At 33.9% G+C, this 20,830-nt stretch overlaps 2 protein-coding genes across 5 annotated transcripts; one reads left to right on the top strand and one right to left on the bottom strand.

Moving 5' to 3' along the window:
- Nucleotides 1–359: 359 nt before the first annotated feature.
- On the top strand, nucleotides 360–3,321 carry LOC18592369 (aspartic proteinase Asp1-like). The gene is made up of 9 exons (XM_007019061.3): nucleotides 360–746; nucleotides 1,229–1,346; nucleotides 1,420–1,649; nucleotides 1,826–2,053; nucleotides 2,147–2,285; nucleotides 2,371–2,562; nucleotides 2,658–2,730; nucleotides 2,818–2,905; nucleotides 3,013–3,321. The coding sequence occupies exons 1-9, from the start codon at nucleotides 553–555 to the stop codon at nucleotides 3,140–3,142; spliced, it is 1,392 nt and encodes a 463-aa protein (XP_007019123.3). The 5' UTR covers nucleotides 360–552; the 3' UTR covers nucleotides 3,143–3,321.
- On the bottom strand, nucleotides 3,151–17,987 carry LOC18592370 (P-loop containing nucleoside triphosphate hydrolases superfamily protein). 4 transcript variants are annotated; one of them, XM_018126017.2, is made up of 27 exons: nucleotides 17,492–17,987; nucleotides 17,282–17,379; nucleotides 16,711–16,800; nucleotides 15,756–15,808; nucleotides 15,239–15,304; nucleotides 15,102–15,155; nucleotides 14,163–14,222; nucleotides 13,787–13,865; nucleotides 13,431–13,498; nucleotides 12,836–12,898; nucleotides 12,574–12,678; nucleotides 12,049–12,153; nucleotides 11,749–11,856; nucleotides 11,517–11,663; nucleotides 11,052–11,234; nucleotides 10,692–10,862; nucleotides 9,653–9,892; nucleotides 8,567–8,707; nucleotides 8,348–8,473; nucleotides 7,702–7,752; nucleotides 7,551–7,598; nucleotides 7,161–7,463; nucleotides 6,284–7,015; nucleotides 5,555–5,644; nucleotides 5,107–5,184; nucleotides 3,616–3,920; nucleotides 3,151–3,507 (listed from the first exon to the last, which is right to left on the bottom strand). In XM_018126017.2, the coding sequence occupies exons 1-25, from the start codon at nucleotides 17,755–17,757 to the stop codon at nucleotides 5,164–5,166; spliced, it is 3,468 nt and encodes a 1,155-aa protein (XP_017981506.2). In that variant the 5' UTR covers nucleotides 17,758–17,987; the 3' UTR covers nucleotides 3,151–3,507; nucleotides 3,616–3,920; nucleotides 5,107–5,163. The 4 variants fall into 4 exon arrangements, with proteins under 4 accessions (XP_017981506.2, XP_017981508.2, XP_017981505.2 ...); XM_018126019.2 differs by lacking the exon at nucleotides 3,616–3,920; XM_018126016.2 differs by having other exon boundaries at nucleotides 3,151–3,920.
- Between the last annotated feature and the right edge of the window lie 2,843 nt (nucleotides 17,988–20,830).

A 20,830-nucleotide genomic window follows, 5' to 3' on the forward strand; every position in this document is an offset into this window, starting at 1 on the left:
TTTATGCAACATGCAAGAAATGATTATTTAAAATTAAACATGTATTGAAATTGAAATATAATTCCAAAACGAGTTTTTAAATTTTAATTAAAACAATAAAATATAAACATTAAATTTCAATTATATTAAAAACGAGTAACAGCCGTTAAATTAAGTCGATATTAGGAGTAAATTTCATTTATTTATAATAATTATTCATTCCTAACCTAATTAAAATTTTGGCATTTCCCACAAACTTGTTTTTTCTCTTTTTCCACAAAGTTCCAAAAATCATTTTATCTGTCTAAAATAAGAATTAATTTTAATAGGGAAAAACAGGTAGGACGCTGTCCGACGTTGCAAACTCACATCTATTAAATGCACTAAAACCCAGAGTCCAGACCCGGCCAAGAAGACTTAAATCTCTCTCCTGAATATTTTCTTTCTCAAAACTCTCTTTTTGATCCAAACAAAACAGAGTCTTTTTTCTCTTTTCCCTTTTATAGCTTCTTAGATTCCCAAGAATCCAACTTATTTGTCGATTGTTACAAAAGATTTGCTCAACCAAAAAAGATGGATGTGAAGAAAATGAAAGCAACAGTGCCACGGATGATGATGTTCTTTCTACTGTTGCCTGCAACTTTTCCAGGGTATTTCTCAGCTGACAGTCAGCAACCCAACAAGAAAAAGTCAACCCATCCAAACGCTGCTAATGGGTTTGGTTCATCTATTCTTTTTCCTCTTACTGGAAATGTTTATCCTCTCGGGTAAGTTCTTCTCCGTTGCTTTTTTTGAAGTGTTAGTTTGTTTATATTTTCTTGCTCAATCTTTAGCTTTCTTCAAGTATGTTAGTTTTGTGATACTTTGTTTTCTTGCATGTGTAGCTTTGTTTGTGAAAGTGGGATTCTTGCTGATTTTCTGCTTGAGTCTTGTTTTCTACTGGGAATTTTGAGTATCACTTGATTAGTTCTTGTCTTGTCTTTCTCTACCGTGTTCTTTTTAGTTTGTAGTATAAATTTTGAGAAGAATTCTTGAAATGTTTCTCGTTTGGATTCTCTAATATGATATCTTGTATCATAATATTGATGAAATCAAAACTCAGGGCCTATGGGAGTATGGTTTCGATGAACAATCTTGTCTCTTATAATAGTATAGTTCTGTTTATAAAATTTTTAGTTGTATTTATTTTACCCTTCTCTCCAATGATTGAAAATTATGGAATTCCTGCTTTCCTTGAAACAATCTGCAGGTACTACTCTTTGTCGCTTAGCATAGGACATCCACCCAAGGTTTTTGAGTTTGATATTGATACAGGCAGTGACCTCACTTGGGTCCAATGTGATGCACCTTGCAACGGTTGCACCAAGGTAAATTTGTGACTAGGTGTTGATTCCTACCATGTCCTTGCTTATCTCTTGTTATGACCTTGTCTCTTTATAGCCCGTCAATGATCTTTACAAGCCTAAAAAACACGTTCTTGTACACTGTGAGCATCCCTCCTGTGGTGCGGTTCACTTCCCAGGAAGTCCTCAATGTGAGACACCGGATGACCAATGCGACTTTGAGGTCGAGTATGTTGATCATGGTTCAGTTACTGGTGTGCTGGTCACTGACCTCTTTTCCCTTAGACTTACGAATGGCTCCCTTATTCGTCCCCGTTTGACCTTTGGGTGGGTATATTTTTGCTCTCTTTATAAACTTAGCAAACCTTGAAGTTTCAGTTTTGGCAATACTTTCGATTCTGCTATGAAAGTAGTGTCCTGATGTGTGGAAATGGCTTCAGCTTTGACAGAAGTACTCACTTCCTAATAACCGCATGTCATCTTTTCTTATCCTTTTTCTATAGATGCGCTTATGATGTGAAGAATCCTGGTCCATACCCTCCTCCTTCAACAGCTGGAGTCCTTGCGCTTGGCAATGGCAAAGCAAGCATCTTGTCACAGCTGCAAAGCTTTAATCTTATAAGAAATGTAATAGGCCATTGTTTAAGCGGGAAAGGTGGAGGATATTTGTTCCTAGGAGATGATTTTGTCCCTTCTTCAGGAATTGTTTGGATGCCAATGTCAGACGTCGCGTAAGCACTATGATATCCACTAGCTTTTCTTCTATTGCAACTTCATCTTACCATTTGACTTTTGTTCTCTGTTTTTGGGTTATTTTATTTCAGTAAACATTATTTGTCCAGTCCAGCAGAACTCCTTTTTGGTGGAAAACCTACTGGTATAAAGGACCTTAAAATAGTTTTTGACAGTGGGAGTTCCTACACTTACTTCTGCTTGCGAGTTTATGAAGCCGTACTTGATCTGGTAAGAAAATCAGTAGGAGTGCTCCGCTGTTGAGAGAAATCTTGAAGCTTTGTTTAAGGGACTGATCCGGAATTGCATGTTACAGGTAAGGAGAGGGTTAACCGGGAAGCCATTGAATACAGTGCATGATCAAGCTCTTCCAATCTGCTGGAAAGGCTCAAAACCTTTCAAAACTGTTCATGATGTCAAGCACTATTTCAGCACCTTGACACTGAGCTTTACAAACACCAGGAATATTCAGTTACAGTTACCACCTGAAGCTTATCTTATTGTCACGGTGAGCAATGAATTAATCAATGATTTTCAAAGCAATATGATACGAGCAAGCAAGCACATGTGCAGCGACACATCTAACATGCTCTTCCATTGCAGGAACATGGAAACGCATGCTTAGGAATCTTGAATGGAACGGAAGCAGGATTGGACGACTTCAACATAATTGGAGGTTAGAAACAATAGAGAAGAAACAGGGTCCATGGTTTCCTTCCCCCCTTTGGGCTAACTCTTCCTCGTTCATCTTTTTGCTCCCCAGACATCTCATTGCAGGACAAAATGGTGGTTTATGACAACGAGAAGCAGCAGATTGGATGGGTGTCTGCAAATTGTGATAGGCTTCCCAAGTCGTGAACCATTTCAGTCTCTCAGCATTTGCTATTCGTCTTTATAATTGCATTCACCATTTTCTTACCAGTGTGTTTTTTTTGTTCTTCCTCCTGTTTATTAACAGTTTGGACAGTGATTATAACGAAGATATTCAACAACCATATGCAGCCAATTTTGGCATCTTAGAAGAGAAGCATCCCGCAACACAAGCTTCCAGCAAGAGGAACATGCGGGTTCACAGAAGGGAGCTCTGATAAAGTAGTAAAAGATAAAGCAAAACAACTTCATACTATCAGATGTAGCAAATACATACATTTGTTTGGTTGTAGAACTACATTAGAACAATTCCTCTTTTGGTAACCTACAAGGTATAAAATGTAAATGGGTATTATCCCAGATACAAAGGTAATACAAATATATTTAGCAGAAGAAATTCGAACATAACCTGGACAACTTGACACGTTTTCTGGCATTTCTGCTGCCAGTTAGCTACACGGATTTCCGATATGGAAAAAGATGCGTGCTTGTCCACAGAATTATGATGATGGGAAGAAAGAAGCCGTCTCAGAAATGAATCAATTTGGTTAATATTTCCCATTATGTACAGAATACGTTAAACCTGCGTAACATCAGCAAGATGAGCAACAGTGTAATCCATCAGATAAATGCTGTAAATGATATATGAGGATAAACATAGTAGTGCATTTGTGGATGAACTACTTATGACCTTACTACGGTGTGACTAACCCAGTCATAAGTAGTTTTCAGGTTTTAAAGAATCATGAACATTGACTTGAGGAGGCTATGATACTGAGTTACACTAATCTCCTCGATCAACCTCCTTCAATCGTAGCTTTCAAGCGTTTGACTTGGGAGTCATCTAATAAGCCCTCTGGTCATGGTGAAAATAATCTACACAGACGTAGAAATACATATTCATGGAGCCTGGAGGCGAAAGCTTGCTGGCTCAGGTCTGATAAGCCAGGAATTAGATATCGATGTGTTTACATATCCAGCCCTCCGGACTCCAAACTACAAATATATCCATAGATTTACAAAAATCAACAAATGTTGGTAAAAGGTAGGAAAAAATGATGGAAACTTTTAGAAAATGTTGAAAATTTGAAATGAAATTTTAGCAAATATTTATTTATATATATAATTATACATATTTTAAAGTCATAAGATAAGAATGACAGCATACAAAAATGCTACAAAGTACATTGGTAAATATGTAGGCTGTGAAAAATATATATAATCAAGATTAATATATTATTTATAATTTACACAAGAAATAAAAATAAATTGAATAAATTTGTACAATATTGATTTTCAATAACACCAAATATTATAAAATCAAATGATTAATAATACCTAACACCACATTAATTTCCTTGGAAGCCAATATCATAATTTGAGCTTTCACTTTCATGGTATGGTGAGTTATTTCATACTATTGAATCCATGTTATAACATTTTGATAACCAGTTAAATAATTCTGCACATAAATATTCGACTTGGCTAACATGAACCTGATATCCAGGTAGAGAAAACTGATTATAATCCACATGTAATTTAATTGGTTGATCATATTCAAAACTTTGCTTTCCAATATGAGAATACGGTGGATGTTCATCATGTGCATTGATCGTTCATAGTTATGTAACCCATAAAGACCATCATACCAACTATTAGTACTTGATATCATTCTGATTTCATAACTAATTGAATTTTGTTCTATGGTTATACTCAGCTAAAATCATCAGTAAAATTATTCATTAATCGAAAGGTTCATAGATATTTTTTGAAATACCATCGATACTACTCTATATATCCTTGATATTCAGCAAAATTCGCGACTTTTTACTGCAGATATTTGAAATATCCATGGATATATGAATATATACATAGATAATTTGTCGCATGAATAATCAAATGAATAATTATATCAAGCCCATAGATGCAGTGATGCATCAACTAATATTTAATTCAATGTTGGGAAGCACCTTTATAAATACTCCTGTAGAAAAACAATGAAAAATGATATACTCTATTTCACATATTAAGGCTCAATTGAGTTTAGTTTAGTTGATCAGTTTGCACGTGATACTCCCCCGCCCCCCAATCCCTTTTCTTTTCCCTCCTCTTTCATGAAGTCAATGAAAGCTAATTTAAATTTGCCCAATACAATAGGAAAAAGGAATGGATCAATACTGACCTTGATGGTTGGAAAAATCATATGCAAGATCCTCTGTGAATGGTTAAACTCTGCATACTACAAAATATAATTTGCACACTGCAAAAGTGAAAGAACCAAAATTAGAGAAAGAAAAGGAAATACTAAAGAACCACAAGATATTATTTTACAGGATATTGCTAACTTTTACATCCTGTTCACAGCTCCCTAAAAGCTTAAATTGCTTGTTGCTACACCGATATTAAGCATTCAAAATGTCATTGGATTATTCATGAAGATAATTATTCAGCTAATTATTGCGATGAATGACAGAATACTAAATCATCACGCAACTAAGCTCTGTGTAGCTGCAATATCAGGACTAGCTAAGTTAGGTATACTATCAAAGAAGTTAAACCAAGGAACATATAAATAATGGCAATTATTGTAATATAGCAACATTTCCAGAAAGTGTATAAAGAGATATAACCTTTGCATGACAGATTTTTGTTATAGCCTCAACATGAAAATTCTGCAGTTCTTCAAGAGTTGTAACATCCAAACCACTGATATCTTCACCCTGGAAAAGAGGGTTGATCAGTTTAGATTTTAAGCTTTTCTAACACAATTTTTGTGTCATAGGTCTGGATGGAACTTAAAGATCTACAAAAGAAAAATATAAATCATAACCATTTCAAGACACTTACACAATAAACAAATTCAACTACATAGCAGACATTCTAACATTTACACCATATATATTGAGTGGTCCTACTCATTTAGAATAGCTAATACCATAAAATACACAAACAAAACTGCAGCTCAACTTTCAGCTTCACTAACAGGCTTCATTGGTACTTAAGTAGGCCTATATCAAACTTCAGAAATATAAAAAGGTGGTCCTAAGATGCGCAAGATCAAACGAAATTTGGAAGCTGGCATTTCAATATCAGACTTATATAACTGAAACTAGAGCACCAAAAATTTGATTCAATTGCCATTTCAGTAATGATCCGAAACTGGTTTGGAAAAGTCTTACATCCCAAGGCTAAGATGAACATTAATTTTATACTCATATTAGGGCTGAACCCTTTTATAGAAGCCAACCAGACGGCAGAAAGATAGATTTATAATTGAAGAAAATCAACAACTATAAACTGGCACGAGAAAATAAACATATGAGTTCATCTCTTCAAATCATGATCAAGAAATAACATACCTTCATTCTGGAAACAAGCCTTTCTAGTTCTTCACATCTTCTCCTTTCTTCCCGATAGCAAGCTCTTAACTCTTCATATGTTTTCATCCCATGTAAATTTTCACAATTTTCTTCCTCTTTGAATAATTTAAATGAGCGATCATTGGATGGCAAAAGCCCATTTCTTTCTCCTGTTTGCGAAATATTTGATAATATGTCCTCAGCATTAACACCAGGTTTTCTCATCTTTGCCACAAGCACCCACATGTTTGCAAGCTCATTCTCCAGATCTTCCTCACGTCTCTTTGATTCATTAATTCTTCTTCGCAAATCACCTTCTTTTTGCTCGCTCTCAGATAGTGCAGCTTCCAGGGCAGCTTCCCTTTGGTGTCTCATGTTAAGTTCTTTCTGCAACTCCCCAATGAGAATTCCATTCTCTTGTTTCCTGGGACGACCCTCAGGCCGAGCACCACCCATGTTATTTTGTCTAAAATCATGTGGAGCAGTCCTCTGACAACAGTTGGATCTGCAGCGTGCCTCTTTTGCAGCAGCCAGTTCACCATTCAGTTTAGCATTTTCATAAGAAAGCCTGGTTACTTCTTCAGCCAAGTTTCGAAGTTCAACTGCAGCCGCTGCTGCCAACTCTTTTGCATATGAAGCTTCCTCTGCCAGTTTATTACTGTGAATTTCAAACCCATCCTTCTCTTCAGTTAATTTCACCTTCTCTTGCTTCAGGCTTTCTATCTCAGCAGCCTAAGAAAATAAACAGGTTGAACACATGAGTAAAACCCTTCATGGAAGAGTGTGCAGCTATTTCGCCTCCCTTCAGTAAGCAGAGAACAAAAGTAGCATTCTGAGTTCATATTGCTTAAGATGCCAGAATTAATAGAGGAATAACCTGAATAAGAACTTGGGTATTCAACAAGGTACTTTTGTCACACTCTTTGGAGTCCTCCTGGGAAAATGCTCGATTCAAGCTCATGACACTAGTTGGTGTATTATCATCACCATAAGTTTCTTTGCATGAACCAATTCCAGTCTTCCCGTCATTGTTCTGTAATAACTCCTCAGAACAAGTTTTTTCTGGGCTAGCCTCATTATCTGCACTTTCTTGTGGAATCTTGGAGCTTTTATCTGGTAATGAATTCAGCTGTTGCCTTAGTAGAAGAATAGTTTCTTGCATCTCAGCATTCTCTGATATCTATTAAGAGAACCAAAGATTATTTTTAATATACAAAGACTAAAATAAAAAAGAATGGAGAAGAAAATGCAACTTTAGATATTCTACCTTCCTCTGAAGTTGCTCCTGAAGTATCCTATTGTCTGCTGACTTAATCTTAAATAGACATTCCATAACAAGCACTCAAATTAGTAAAATATTCATGGCATTTGACATTAAAATACATTACCATGACAACCAAGTAAATAGAATAACAAACCTCGAGTTCAAAAGTTTTCTCATTTAGCTGTGTTGTAAGCTTTGACAGAGCCTACATTAGAGAGTAATAAACTGAATCAGCAAGAAAGAGGGGCCAAAAAGGAAAAGTCCTCAGTGAGAATGAGCAACAAAAAAATGATATATTACATCCTAATACCCCCTACCACACCCCACAAAAAAATATTATAAAGAAAACAGCTGTTTATTATTTTATTTTTGGCCGTCAAAAGTCAAAGCATTGTAATTTATTTTTTTTCATTTCGATCCTCACTATAACATAAAACTACTGTCAGACAGAAAGAAGTTTTATTGAAACTTCTAAACATAATAAAACAGAAAATTTGAAAGATTATTTTAAAAAATAGAGTGAGATAGAATTAACCTCAAAAGCAGAAGTTATACACACAACTGCACAGGGCTAATATAATGTTGCACATTTCTTCCACCGACTGACATGGAAAGTTGTGGATTAACTTGGAAAAACCCAAGGTGAATACTAGGCAAATTTCTCTGCACAATGTGGTAGCATCACCCAAAAATTCTGGGATTTAACCATCTAAATGTTCAAAGCTTAATTTTCTATTTGTTGATTCCATCAATTTCTCTCATTTCTGTCCATACCAATCCATTACTTGATGCATGCTTACCTGTGACATTTCAGCACTATTTGATGTATGTGGAGTCTTCTCAACTGATCCAATCATTCGTTGTTCCAAAACACGTATTTGATGCCTCTTTTCACTAATTTCATCCTTCAACTTCCGCATTTGCTCCTGTATTAACCAATATGAACATTGTGAGTCATCGATTATTACCCATTAAATTTAGAAATTCTCATACGGTGCTCAGTATAATGTGTAACTCACCCTAAGCTGTGAATCATCAGGGCTGCTAGCCGCTTTCTCTGACAGCCTTTTCAGAGAACTAATAGACAATGCTACTTCTCCAGCTAGCATTTTCATCTGCTCTTGAAGAAGATCCATTTGATCTGTAATAGTGGTCCCACTCTGGAAAGCGCATTCAGCAATCCCAGTTAATATAACATTTTAAGCAATAACTTATAGGCTATAACACTTATTTACATGTTATCCGAATAACCCAAAACATGAGCAGAAGAAGTGTTAGTTTTCACAATTACGATAGTGAGAAAATTTATTTACAAGAACTTACGTAAGCAAAGGTTTATTTTTTAAATAACCACTATACAAGTTTGGGCTTTCTTTGAAAATCTCAAACAATGTACATGTACATAATTTTTTAGCACTCTTATGCATAATCTTAACACAACAAAGTAGAAGAAAAGGCAGAAAACTTGAGGAAAAGCATATCCTAGAACCAACAGCCTCAATGCACAAATATAGAAAACCTAAAAAAACAAGTTAGGACAATCAGATTCCCACAGACAACGTGATTGAATATATTTAAGAGAGAAGGATACCACCCATCAAGAAATCCTGGTTTCTCTTATAAGTTACATCTTATAATGCTTCTCCAACTTATTCTATTATAGCTTTCTTAGCTCAAGCTGAAGTTTTAAATTTCTACATCACATAAACCCTGTATGGATCATAAGGTAAAAACCATCAGGTTGTCCTGCCAAATTTGTTTTCTAAATTAGTTTGATTTAAAATTTTCAGTTTTAGCTCCTTCATCTCATGTGTTGAAGTATCAGCTTTATCATTTTTCAACTACTGACCTTTGGCATGTTAGTTATATCTGTCAGATGGAATTTGATGTAGGCACCTATAGCTAAATCCTAATAGAAATGCAGAATACCAAATATGAAGCTAAGGCCCTAGTACTTGGAAAATAAGCATAACACTGAATAACAAATAAAACAAAAATACAAAATAAAATCTTAAGTTCCAGCAGCTTCTTTTCATGCTGCATCACTTGCCACCTTGGATAATCATAAATGAAAACAAATGCACAAAAGTAATGAGTGTTCTTACCGGAGGCAAATGACGGCCACCAACAGTTGCACTAAACAAATCACCAGCTTGAGTTCTTTCTGGAAATGAATCAATAATTGCAGGATCATCTCCTCTCCTACTAACTGATTTTCTCCGTACATCTTTTGTATCATTAAATGTGACTTTGTCTTGCAAAGATTTTGAACAAGATGCAGGAGAGCCACTTGCAGAGCTCCCACTATCAGCACTCAGTGACTGTCCAGCCAGATTCTCAGGTTTCTACAGAGGAAAATTCTCAAAGACATTGATTAGTTAAGTTTAGTTAGTTTGAATTTCCAAGTACAAAATCAATGATGCTAAGAACAAAAATTTTAGAGAAACAGAAAGAAAAATTATCTAGAAGCACCTAGGTTGAGTTTTCCTTTATTGCCATATTCAAATACAAAGCGGAGCAAGACAGAAAGATTACAGTGAACTTCTAATTTCCATCTTTGAATCGTTCTTAATCCTTTCTCAGTTACCTGTTATGAGGAATCCTTTCACCTTTTTCGGATTCACCTTTTTTAAAACAATTATAACAACTGCTGCTCTCATGGAAAAATTATTATAATTCAAAAAAATGTGAGAAATAAATAAATTTATTCAGGTTTATCATAATTGCATTCTTTGATATGAAAAAGTTTCAGATTGATCAACTGTCATAGTCATCCAAGTCTTAAATTCAGCAGCACAGATATATATATCTAATTACAAGAAATCAAGAACGCAGCAGTAGACTATTCATGTAAAGCCACAGAAGGAGGTGGGCAGAGGTGATTGGGGGAAGGGGGAAGGGTTAAATTTATGGTAACACGGTGAAACACACAGGTAGATATGAATGGCGTTGACAGCAATAAGTTTTAGGGAAATATAACTTGAGAGAAGCATACATATAAAAAGTGGAGGAATATTGAAACAACAGAACAATGGTCATTCTACATTTTTCTATTTTGACAACCACCATAGTCCAAAAGTAAATCTCCACTTTCACACCTCATGCTGAAGGCAAAAGAACAGGAAAATACATATCAGAACTCACACTTAGTTTAAACCAGCCAAGCATTCCACGCCTCCTATTCCTTTTATAATCTTTAACCAACTCATCCAGATTTGTGACATCATCCCTTCCTTCCATTGAGAGCTCAGAAGCACAGCTTCCAGCATCATCATCAATTATGTATTCTCTTTTTCTATCTGGCAAATACGCTAGCTGCATCATCAAATGTGTCTAAATGTAAATTTGAGGAAATAATACCCATGAACTCAAATTGTTAAGAGAATCATAGAAATGATTCAGTGCAAAAAGCCTAATTCTACATACTGGCATGATAGCTAAGATTGTGAAACATCAGGAAGCCATAATTCATGCTAAACATGCTTCAAATGGTAGGTCACACACCTCATCTTCCCCAAAAGAATGCCTCCGTCGATGTCCAGACCTTTCAGGAATGTTAGAGGACATGGAATTCTTGGTGGAAACCAAGATAAGTTTAGTTAATCGCTGAATTCTTCCCATCAATGCTGCCTTTGCTTGTTCTTCTTCCTCCAATCGTGACTGTAGCTTAACCTGACCAGCTTCCAGCTTTGACACCATAAAAAAATGCATATCAGAAACAATAACAAGAAATGACACCTTAATAAAATCAGCTATTTTGGTGCTTACAAGCTACATTGAACTATTTTTATTTTCTGGAGCACATCCTGTAAATTGGAATTTAAGAATACCAAGAATAAAGTACACTCACCATAATGAAAGTGATTCTAATAATGCCTTAGTTAATATCAGTAATTTTCCTTACTTTTGGAGTGTGTAGTAGAAATAACCAGTACGACTATCAAAAGTCTTCAAGGAACAGCAACAAACCTGAAGCTTTAGATTAACCAGATCTTCTTGTGTAGATGTAGCCATGTAAGGGTTTTCCATCAATCCCCGCTTTAGTTGCTCAAGTTCATGCTTTAAAGAGGAAATTTCCTTCTGATACTTTTTGATAAGTGACTTCTCATCCATAATCTAAACAGGTCAAGAAAACAAATCACATGGCTGCCTAACAAAGTTTCATCTAACACTACAAATAAACAATAAGCCTAGAATTTACCTTATTCTGAGAAGCCTTGATTTCTACATGCTTGCTTCGATGGGCAAACTTTAATGTGTTGTGTGTTTCTTCACTGCTGCTGGAAGCGGGTGTCACTGTGCAAATAAGCTGTAACAAAGTTTAGAATAGAAAGAGCATTGACAAACATGCTTCAGCATACAATTATGAAGACAAAGAAAAGCGAAAAATGGCTGCAGCAGCAACATTAATTTCAACAGGGGGAAAAGTAATAAATAAAGATATCACACAAAATGCCAATAATAGCAATACTGAATCACCTAAGATACTAATTGAACTTACAGAAATCCGTCCATGGCCACTGAGGGACGACTGCAATAAACGGGTGAGCTTGGAATCTCGGTATGGAATATGTGTTGCCTTATTATCCGTCAGTTTAGAAATTACCTACAATCAGAGACAATTAATAAGCAAAAGGTCTTGAGATCTGCGGATCAAATTTGCAATGAGAATATATGTCAGCTCATTAGCAAACATATAAGCATGGTAAAGGATATGCCTGGTTGAACAAAATCTTCGAAATCATGCCCTGACAAGTTTAGAAGTTTATCAATTTTAACGCACCACCACAACTAGCACCAACGCAAAAGTAAATGTGAATCCAACTGGAAATTTGTCCAAAATAGTTCTTCATAAGATCTATGATAATAAATAATTGCAGAATGTATAAATTATGTAAGAACAAAATATCATGGGCAAGGAAGGGAGGGGGAGCAGCCATGCAACAAGGTAGGATCAGTGTTAACCTAACTCATTAAAAGTAAAGAATGAGAAAAGAGAAGATCAAAAGAAGCAGCGATGTCTTACAGTTCCTAGAGTCAGTAAGCTTTTATTTATGTATGAGCCCTCTTTTCTCCGCAATCCAGTTGTTTCAGCTTTAGAGCTTTCAGATCCAGCCAGATCAATTAAGTTCTGCAAAAAAAAAAAAAAAAAACTCCAGTCAGATAAAGATACCAACACTAGGATGACATTGGATGTCTCTATTCAGAAAAGCAGCACCATCAAATAAGATCAGCTAAAACCCACAGATATCCTAACTTCTAATAATATAAATGAGTAAGGGATTTACCAGCTGTGATAAAGTCACATCTTCTTCCCCATTCGTCTCCCCACGTGGACTGCTTTCAATTGTCTGATAGTTGATAGAATATTGAGTGAGACAAGAATCATGAAAAAGAAAATAAAAGAACAAATATAAAAACACCTTGATTGGGTAATATTTAATGTATCCCTAAATTTGTACTAGTATAATTCTTAAAGAGTTGAGTAGGTTCATCAAAGTGATCATTCATGATGATCATGAAGAATTACCAATACCAAATTCAAAAAGATTGTCCAAATAAATAAATAAATAAGTCAAGATAGAATCATTCATCTAGAACAACCAAGAAAAACCTTCTACAAAACATACATCCTTTTCCGTTTTCAAAACACTTCAATATCCTTTCTACCCTGTAGCATTTGAACCCAGAATGCCCAGCCCAACTAAATCTCATCATTTCTATCAAAGATGGCAACGAAAAGATTTGCTATCTCTGCCTTTATTTCACATGGAGAAATTATATAATATAAGACTTTCTGCTCAAGCAAAGGTTTAAAATTCTAATGATATAAGAAATCATTAAAATATATTTAAAGGTTTGAATTAAGCAAAAGATAAGTACCAGGGTGAATATAGTGTGACTTCGACTGCTAAGAAGGTTGAAATTATTAGAACCAACATGCCTATGTTCTGTAACATCAGAAAAAACACATGTTAAAGGATAGAGAGTAGATATGAGAAAGAGAGAGCAAAAAATAATTAGGAAATCCTAAAATCTGACAAAAGACAAAATTAAGGAAACAAACTTTCTACATGAATAAATATAAAGGGATATAGAAATGAAAGAAAAAAAATTAAAAATTATGCTTTAAGAAATAAATTAAAATCTCAAGAAAATAAATGACAACTAAGTGTACCAAAGGAGAAATGTTTCTTTGTGTATGTCTACTAGAATACAGAAAGTGAGTGTTACTAAACCTTCTCCAGATGCTATCAAGGAAAGAGCATGAGCAGGAGACAAAACAACTTCTTCTTTAATTCCCTCAACATAAGTTCCCTGTTCACATTATATACCACAAATTAAAATAAAAAAGATCTTAAACTGTTAAGATGATACAAACTGCAGTGATTGCTGTAATATTGTAGGTATTAGTGTACAGGTTTTTTACTTTGAAAAGCGGTATAAGTGTACAGTTTAAATATAAATCTACCACAAAGCAGCGCATATGCAGCAATAAAAGCAGATAACATGAGGCAAAGGACAATAAAAGAACAACTTCCACATAGAAATAATTGAGGGTACATAACATATGCACTTAGAAGGGTGAAAAGTAGGGAGAAAGCATTAGATCACCTGAGCATCCTCTCTTATCCTTAGGTTCTGCCCTGTAGGATCAAGCAAATCATTGATGACCTGGTGAACAAAGAGGGCAAAAGCAGAAGGTTTTATTAATACAACCACCAAACAAGAACGCACGAAAAGCATTTACTTCAAATGAGCAGGGTCTTTGGACAAGACATGATGCTTCTAGTGATCATCAAATTTAATAAACTGAACAATTAGTTGGAGTACAACAAGAAGTGACACCATTAAGATCGATTGGTCTATTATGCTTACAGCAGAGCTACAGTAAAGATCTTCAGAAAAATAACTCATCTATTCAATCACTTGTGAAGAATAATGCAGTGTCCAGTCCAAGAAGTCTTTTGTGTGCCTAGCACATGCACTCGCAGCCAACAATACAGACTAAATAGCACGATTGATCTAATCATCTGATGCCTTACCTACATGCACCTTTCTTCCAAACTAACCGTGCCAAAAAAGAAAAGAATTTAAAAACATATAAAATACAACTAATGATCCTTTAATGCTTACCCCCTACATTTGCTACATTTTATATTCAATGAGTAAACCTAAATACAAGTTTTGAAGCCACATCAAACAATGGTCCAAAACTGATTAGATATTATGAAGCATTCTGAATTCGTTGACAGTATCCAATATCTACTATCATGAATTAAAGCTTATATAACTTCCCTTGAATCCTGATAATTAGCTCAAACTGCAATAACATTACAGGGAGACAAGATAGAACCCTCTAGAATACAGATCAAAAAAAAATATTGCCTTCCGGCTATGTCTCTATGTTTCTTTTAGCCTCCTAAAAACTCCCAACTTGAAGTCATTGGACATTAACTTCTACTATTTTAAGCAAAATGTATTAGCTTGGCATAATAAATGAAAAAAAAATAGTATAAAATTCACATAAATGAAAATAAGACGAAGACCAACCTCATTGTAAATCTCAAGATATGAAACACGAAGAAGAAACTCCCGCCCAGGTGTCTAAAAGAGAAAAAAGCTAAGTTACTCAAAGGAAGTATATTGTCTAAAAACACATTGAATCAAATGGAAGATCAACCAATTACCTCTTGAATGGTGGCAAATACATCCTTAACAGCCAATGGAATAATTCCAGGTGACTTTTGCTCCCCCTACATCAAGAAAGGCAGTCAAGGTACATTTAAGTAGTGTAAAGAGATAGGATAAACATGATGAATTCCATGAAAGGGCCCTCCTGTGATTCTCCCTCTGATGATAGATAATGCCCGACACTAAAGGACTTTATTTATTAGTAAAATTCTATTAACTCTCTGATAAAAGTGTCAAGAACAGCAGACAGAAGAATTCACACACATTCGCATTTGCTCAAAGCCTTTTTAAGTAAGAAAGATATTGATTGTAATGTTTGATGTACTTTCCAAGAAAAAACTATGTATTTTCATTCAAATCAGTCCCAGAAGCATCCAATATCCGCCACATAGATCAATCACTAAAAAGAAGCTCTAATAGCCAATAGAAAAACATGTTCATGGTATGTATAGTATAACTTAGAGCGCAGAGATGAAGGATGTGAAATGACAGAATCTCTTGTTCAACACTTACATGCATTGTATGAGTCTTCCCACTACTCGTAACACCATATGCAAAAACCGTGCCTGCATGAGATCGCAGCAATCATAATCATCTAACAATTCATCATGAAATGACAACTTTGTCATCATTCAATTTGAATTACTACAGAACCCAGGCTAAGAAAGAAAATAGGCCTTATATTATTATTATTAAACCCTTCCAAACTAGTGCTTGTGTGTACATTATCCCTTTCCACCACTCTACTGAGGGATACTCTTTCTTGTCTAATTTTCAATAATTAAAATTCATAAAATGGTTAAACCAGTTTAGTTGAGTACTACAATTGAACTTTCTTAACCAGTTAGCAAGTTAAAAAATTAATAAGAAATTATTTATTGTATTGTATCAACAATGCAAAATATATTAAGTTAATGCTGCATAAAAAAAAATTGAATGTTAGGTTAATCAATATGACTATCTTTTCTCCTAAAATTGGCTAAAGCTAATGTCCACCAACTGCTCCATATTCTAGATGAACAAGTACTAACAGAATTATTGTTCACCAATCTATCCTTCTTTAGTTTCTAAAACTTCAAAGAACATGGGCAAGTCTTCTTCCTCTTTTCCCTCTTACAATGTCCTGGCTGTTCGCTTGAATTTGATACAGTTCACAGAAAAAAAATGAAGCTGATTTTTTTTTTTCACTATGAATTTTGCATGAAATGATTTATTTTAAGTGAGATTTATTTCTGTGTTAACTAAGGCTTTCTTCTCTTTGTTCACTAAATTTCAAATCAAAATTCATACAAAGTGATACCATAATTTTCACATAATTGATCATTTTAATGGGTCATTGGACATTTAAGATATCCCATCCGTACATCACAACCAACAGTGACAGTCATAAATCACTTATAATGACTCACAGCAGCTCAATAGCTCATCATAGTCCGTGAAATTAAAATTAAAAAATAAAGAAAGTTACCATTTATCCCTTGCATGGCACCACTTACAACATGCTGAGCAGCAACATCATAGACATGGCGTGTAGTTGTTGCTGGACCAAAAACTCTGTCTGTAACAGACATGAAAATCAACTTAGAAAATCAATAACCATAAGAAATTTCAAAAACAAATGTGATACATGTCCAAGTTCTAAAAGGCCGTTTCAGTAAAATATATCAGAAAACACGGCCATCATGTAGAACATACACAAAAGATAAAAATCTTTGCAACCAAAAATGTTTATTAACCAGTTCATTTTTCTAACTCTTCCACTCCAAAATCCAAATAGAAAATAAATAAAATTAACGCTTACACTTCTATCCTTAAAGGAAAAAAAAATTCCTCAATGTTCGTTCATTATTGATTTAGTCAGTGCAGCACTATCAAAATGGAAGATAGAGTGAATCCAAAATGAAAAAAAAAAGGAACAAAAATTCATGGCAATTGGCAACTCTACAAATTAAAAGAAATTCTACTGTCACTTTAATGAAAATTTATTGCACTCTTAAAACTCAAATACGTAAAATAAAATAAAATAAAAAGTTACTAACCAAAGCCATAAGCAATAGAAGGATTGAACTCGTTCCTCACTGTAAAATTCCCATCTGCATACCACGCTATCTCGTCTCCTTTATTAATTTCCCTCGGACTGTTTCAAAAAAAGAAATAAATTAAATATTAGTTTGAAGCAACAAAGCTGCCGTACTGTCAGCGACAGCTAAATAACGGACCAACAGAATACAGCCACAAAGAGGGAGTACCTGAGAGGACGAAAACGGACAGTGACGGTGACATTTTCTTTAGACTTGGTGGTCTCGGGGAGTTCGAGTACGACAATGGGCGGGCTTGGACCTGGACTGGGACTAGAAGAAGTAGCTGGAGAAGACGAAAGTCTAGAAGGAGGCCGAGACGACGTCGTGGGGGATGGAGTCACCGGCCGACCGGCCGTCTTGGTGGAAGGCGACGGAACGGGAGATTTGCGTGAACGGAACGGCGAGTTGGAGGACCGATGTGACCTACTGGACATCTTCGGGAGGAAAAAAGAACGGAGACGAAGAAGTCAAAGGAAAGTCAACGTTCTATAGAGAGAAGAAAACAAAGAAGGGGGCTGTCACATGCCGGCAAGAGGAGGCTGAGGAGTGAATACCGTGCTGTCCTTAAGCTGCTCTCTCTCTTTCTCTCTCTCTCTCTCTCTCTCTCTCTCTTCTCTCCCTCCAAAACGAGGCTTTAATTTATTTGCGTTTTCTGATTAATTGGTTTTCTTTGAATTTGTCCTACTGTGCGCTTCTTTTTCCCCTTTTTTGCAAACTTTTTAATTATGACAAATTGTCAGATATGCCCCTAGTGTCAGGTACTGTTGGATTTTGAAATTGAAAGTTTTGTCTTGATAAAAAGGCAAATTTGGTGAGAAGCACGTTAACCTTACGTTGCCATATTTGATATTTATTTTTCTCCCTACCTTCTGAAGCTTTCGAAAAGCAAGCTGAGGGCGGTGCTGTTGACTAGTTGGGTTTTCTTCCGCCTTCATGTGCTCTGCATGATCATAAAAAAAATATCTTTAAAATTAAAAAAAAAAAACACTTTTGAAATATTTTTAAAAAAATTAAAAAAAAATAAATTTTTATTTATTATTTTTGATTAAATTTTTATATTTTTTATTTTAAATTAAATAAATTATTAATAATTAATTAATTATTATTAATTAAAGTACTCATAATAATTCATTGTTTTTTTATCAATAAAGTATATTAATATAATATAAAAAATAATGACATGATATATTAATATAATATATTTATATGTCATTTTTTCATTTTGAAAACAGAGATCAGTTTATATTCTTTTTAATGGTAGTAAACAAAATCTCATTGCATTATATAACAATAAATCTCTAATATCTAAAAAAAGATTATTATAGACTATAAATCTTTTTTCTACTATGAAACTCTTGTTAATTATATAATCAACTATGGATTGCCTGAGTCAAATTCCGAATTAGGACAAGCCCATGCCAGATCTAGACCTTTGTAAACACCCCAAAGCTCCTATGTATAAGCTGAGCATTTATCTAATTTGAGTGAGAAACCTCCCTTCCCTTCGTCTTGTGCATCTCATGATGCACCTTGCGCCGCTGCCTTGTCTAAAGAATGTCAAAAAGCACCATCAACATTTAAAAGCAATACAGTCCGCACTGGGTGGTAATCACCCTATCAAACGTTCCACCCTGGTTGGTGCATCTGAATTCCCTTCCTGCAAAATATATATTCAAGTCGAACGTGTATCTATGCCTAGCTCTGAATTAAATTCAATCAGCTCTCTATAAAGAGAGTCTTATTCGAATAAAATTCTCCATTTGCAAAAAAACCAACATGAGATATCAAATACCATATTCCACGGAACCCCATTAACCATAACTTTGCTTATGTTTAAGTTAAAAACAGCCAATCTAACAAGGAAGTAGTATGAAATATACCTTGTATATTATGATGGAGGAGTCTAAATCATGATGCATTAGCTGACAGACAATCTCTTGATGTATATAATATGGATTTTTTTCCTACTTCGTGTTATTTTTTATCTTTCATGTTAATGTCACGTAAATATAAAAATAATAAATAATATTTTGATTAATGATTAGTAATTAATTATTAATCACGAGAGTTTATTTGTCTAAAAAAATTACAAAAACTTGATTTAAGACGGTAGAAAAATAAGAATTCATTTAAATTTTCTTAAATATTTTATGAGCTTTGAAAAGTATTATGAAAAAAAAATCTATATTATAAATTTTTTATTTTTAAGATTATAGAAAAAATAATGGCTTGCAAGTATTATAATTCTTCAAAATGAAGGCAAAGGCTCCTCAAAAACATATCTCTAACATGTTTTGGATATGATTTTAGGACCCTGATTATATATAAATATAAATAATTGCATGATTTTCTCATATACATTTTTCGGTGGTGTATTTTATTTATTATTTTATTATAATTACAATTTCTCTTGAGCCAATTGATATCTACATACATACACGTTTCAAGGGGTATCGTGTGGTACATGGCTTTCTTGCAATGAAAGACCACATATATTTTTTAGAAAAATCAAGGTTAAGTGACTTTGGAGAGATTGATAGAGTTAACTAGTTAAGTGAAAATATTACTCTTGGTTGCATAACCTATTTATTACCTCTTACTATTATTATTATTATTTAAAATTATATGCATAAAAAATTTTAAAACAAACAAATATTATAGTATTATTATTGAAACACAATTCTCCATGATTCATTATTGACATTAATTTATAAAATTATATTTGGCTTTTTGGGTATTGGAACCAAGTTGCATTGATGCAATAAGTTATAAGTTAGTTTAAAATCACATGTAGAATGACATGTTTTATAACCGATAAAGCATGTCAAGACAAACTGCCATTTTCTATGACTTAGATCATATTCCATCCAATAAACATTCAATTATTGTTTCTATGGCAAAATCAAACAACAAACATTCTCAACAAAACAAACCCTTTAGGATGATGACATTTATAAACACATTCTTATAAAAAAAAAAAAAAGGTAAAATGTATATCTCTTTTGTATCGTTTAAATATTTTGTACTCTTGATGAATTATAAGATAATATATTAATAAAAAACTATATAATCTTCGATCAAATATAAAAAATATATAATTTGATATGTAATATGTATTGTATAATGTGATATGATATATTTCAATAGACGCATGTTGATTACATTATATGTAATTATTATAATTTTATTTACTTATTAAAATATGAAAACTTACTTTTTATAAGTTGTAATTTTTTTAAAATTTAATTAAAAAATAAAAAAAATCATATTTACTTTTTTTTTTGTCTTCAACATGTTAAATATTTTTAGACTTTTAGGTAATAAATTAACATAAAAAGAGCATGTTTTGTTTAATGGGAACAGACTAGCTTTTGGACTTGAGGATTCTAATCCCGAAAAACAAATTGCTTGACCTTGATAGATTATAATTATAAAATGAATTATTACGTATGCGTTTATAGTGATTTTTTTAATTATATAAGTAGATTTAAATAATTAAAACCCCTT

This window comes from Theobroma cacao, chromosome 8 (genome assembly GCF_053813885.1).
Source record: "Theobroma cacao isolate CCN51 chromosome 8, ASM5381388v1, whole genome shotgun sequence".
In the NCBI taxonomy this organism is placed as follows: domain Eukaryota; kingdom Viridiplantae; phylum Streptophyta; class Magnoliopsida; order Malvales; family Malvaceae; genus Theobroma; species Theobroma cacao.

Coding starts and splice junctions, on each gene's coding strand:
- LOC18592369 (XM_007019061.3), top strand. CDS start 553: ATGGATGTGAAGAAAATGAAAGCAACAGTGCCACGGATGATGATGTTC. Junction 747..1,228: donor GGAAATGTTTATCCTCTCGG/GTAAGTTCTTCT, acceptor AACAATCTGCAG/GTACTACTCTTTGTCGCTTA. Junction 2,906..3,012: donor AATTGTGATAGGCTTCCCAA/GTCGTGAACCAT, acceptor GTTTATTAACAG/TTTGGACAGTGATTATAACG.
- LOC18592370 (XM_018126019.2), bottom strand. CDS start 17,757: ATGTCCAGTAGGTCACATCGGTCCTCCAACTCGCCGTTCCGTTCACGC. Junction 13,866..14,162: donor GGATAAGAGAGGATGCTCAG/GTGATCTAATGC, acceptor TAATGTGAACAG/GGAACTTATGTTGAGGGAAT. Junction 10,863..11,051: donor ATTCTTTTGGGGAAGATGAG/GTGTGTGACCTA, acceptor TTGATGATGCAG/CTAGCGTATTTGCCAGATAG.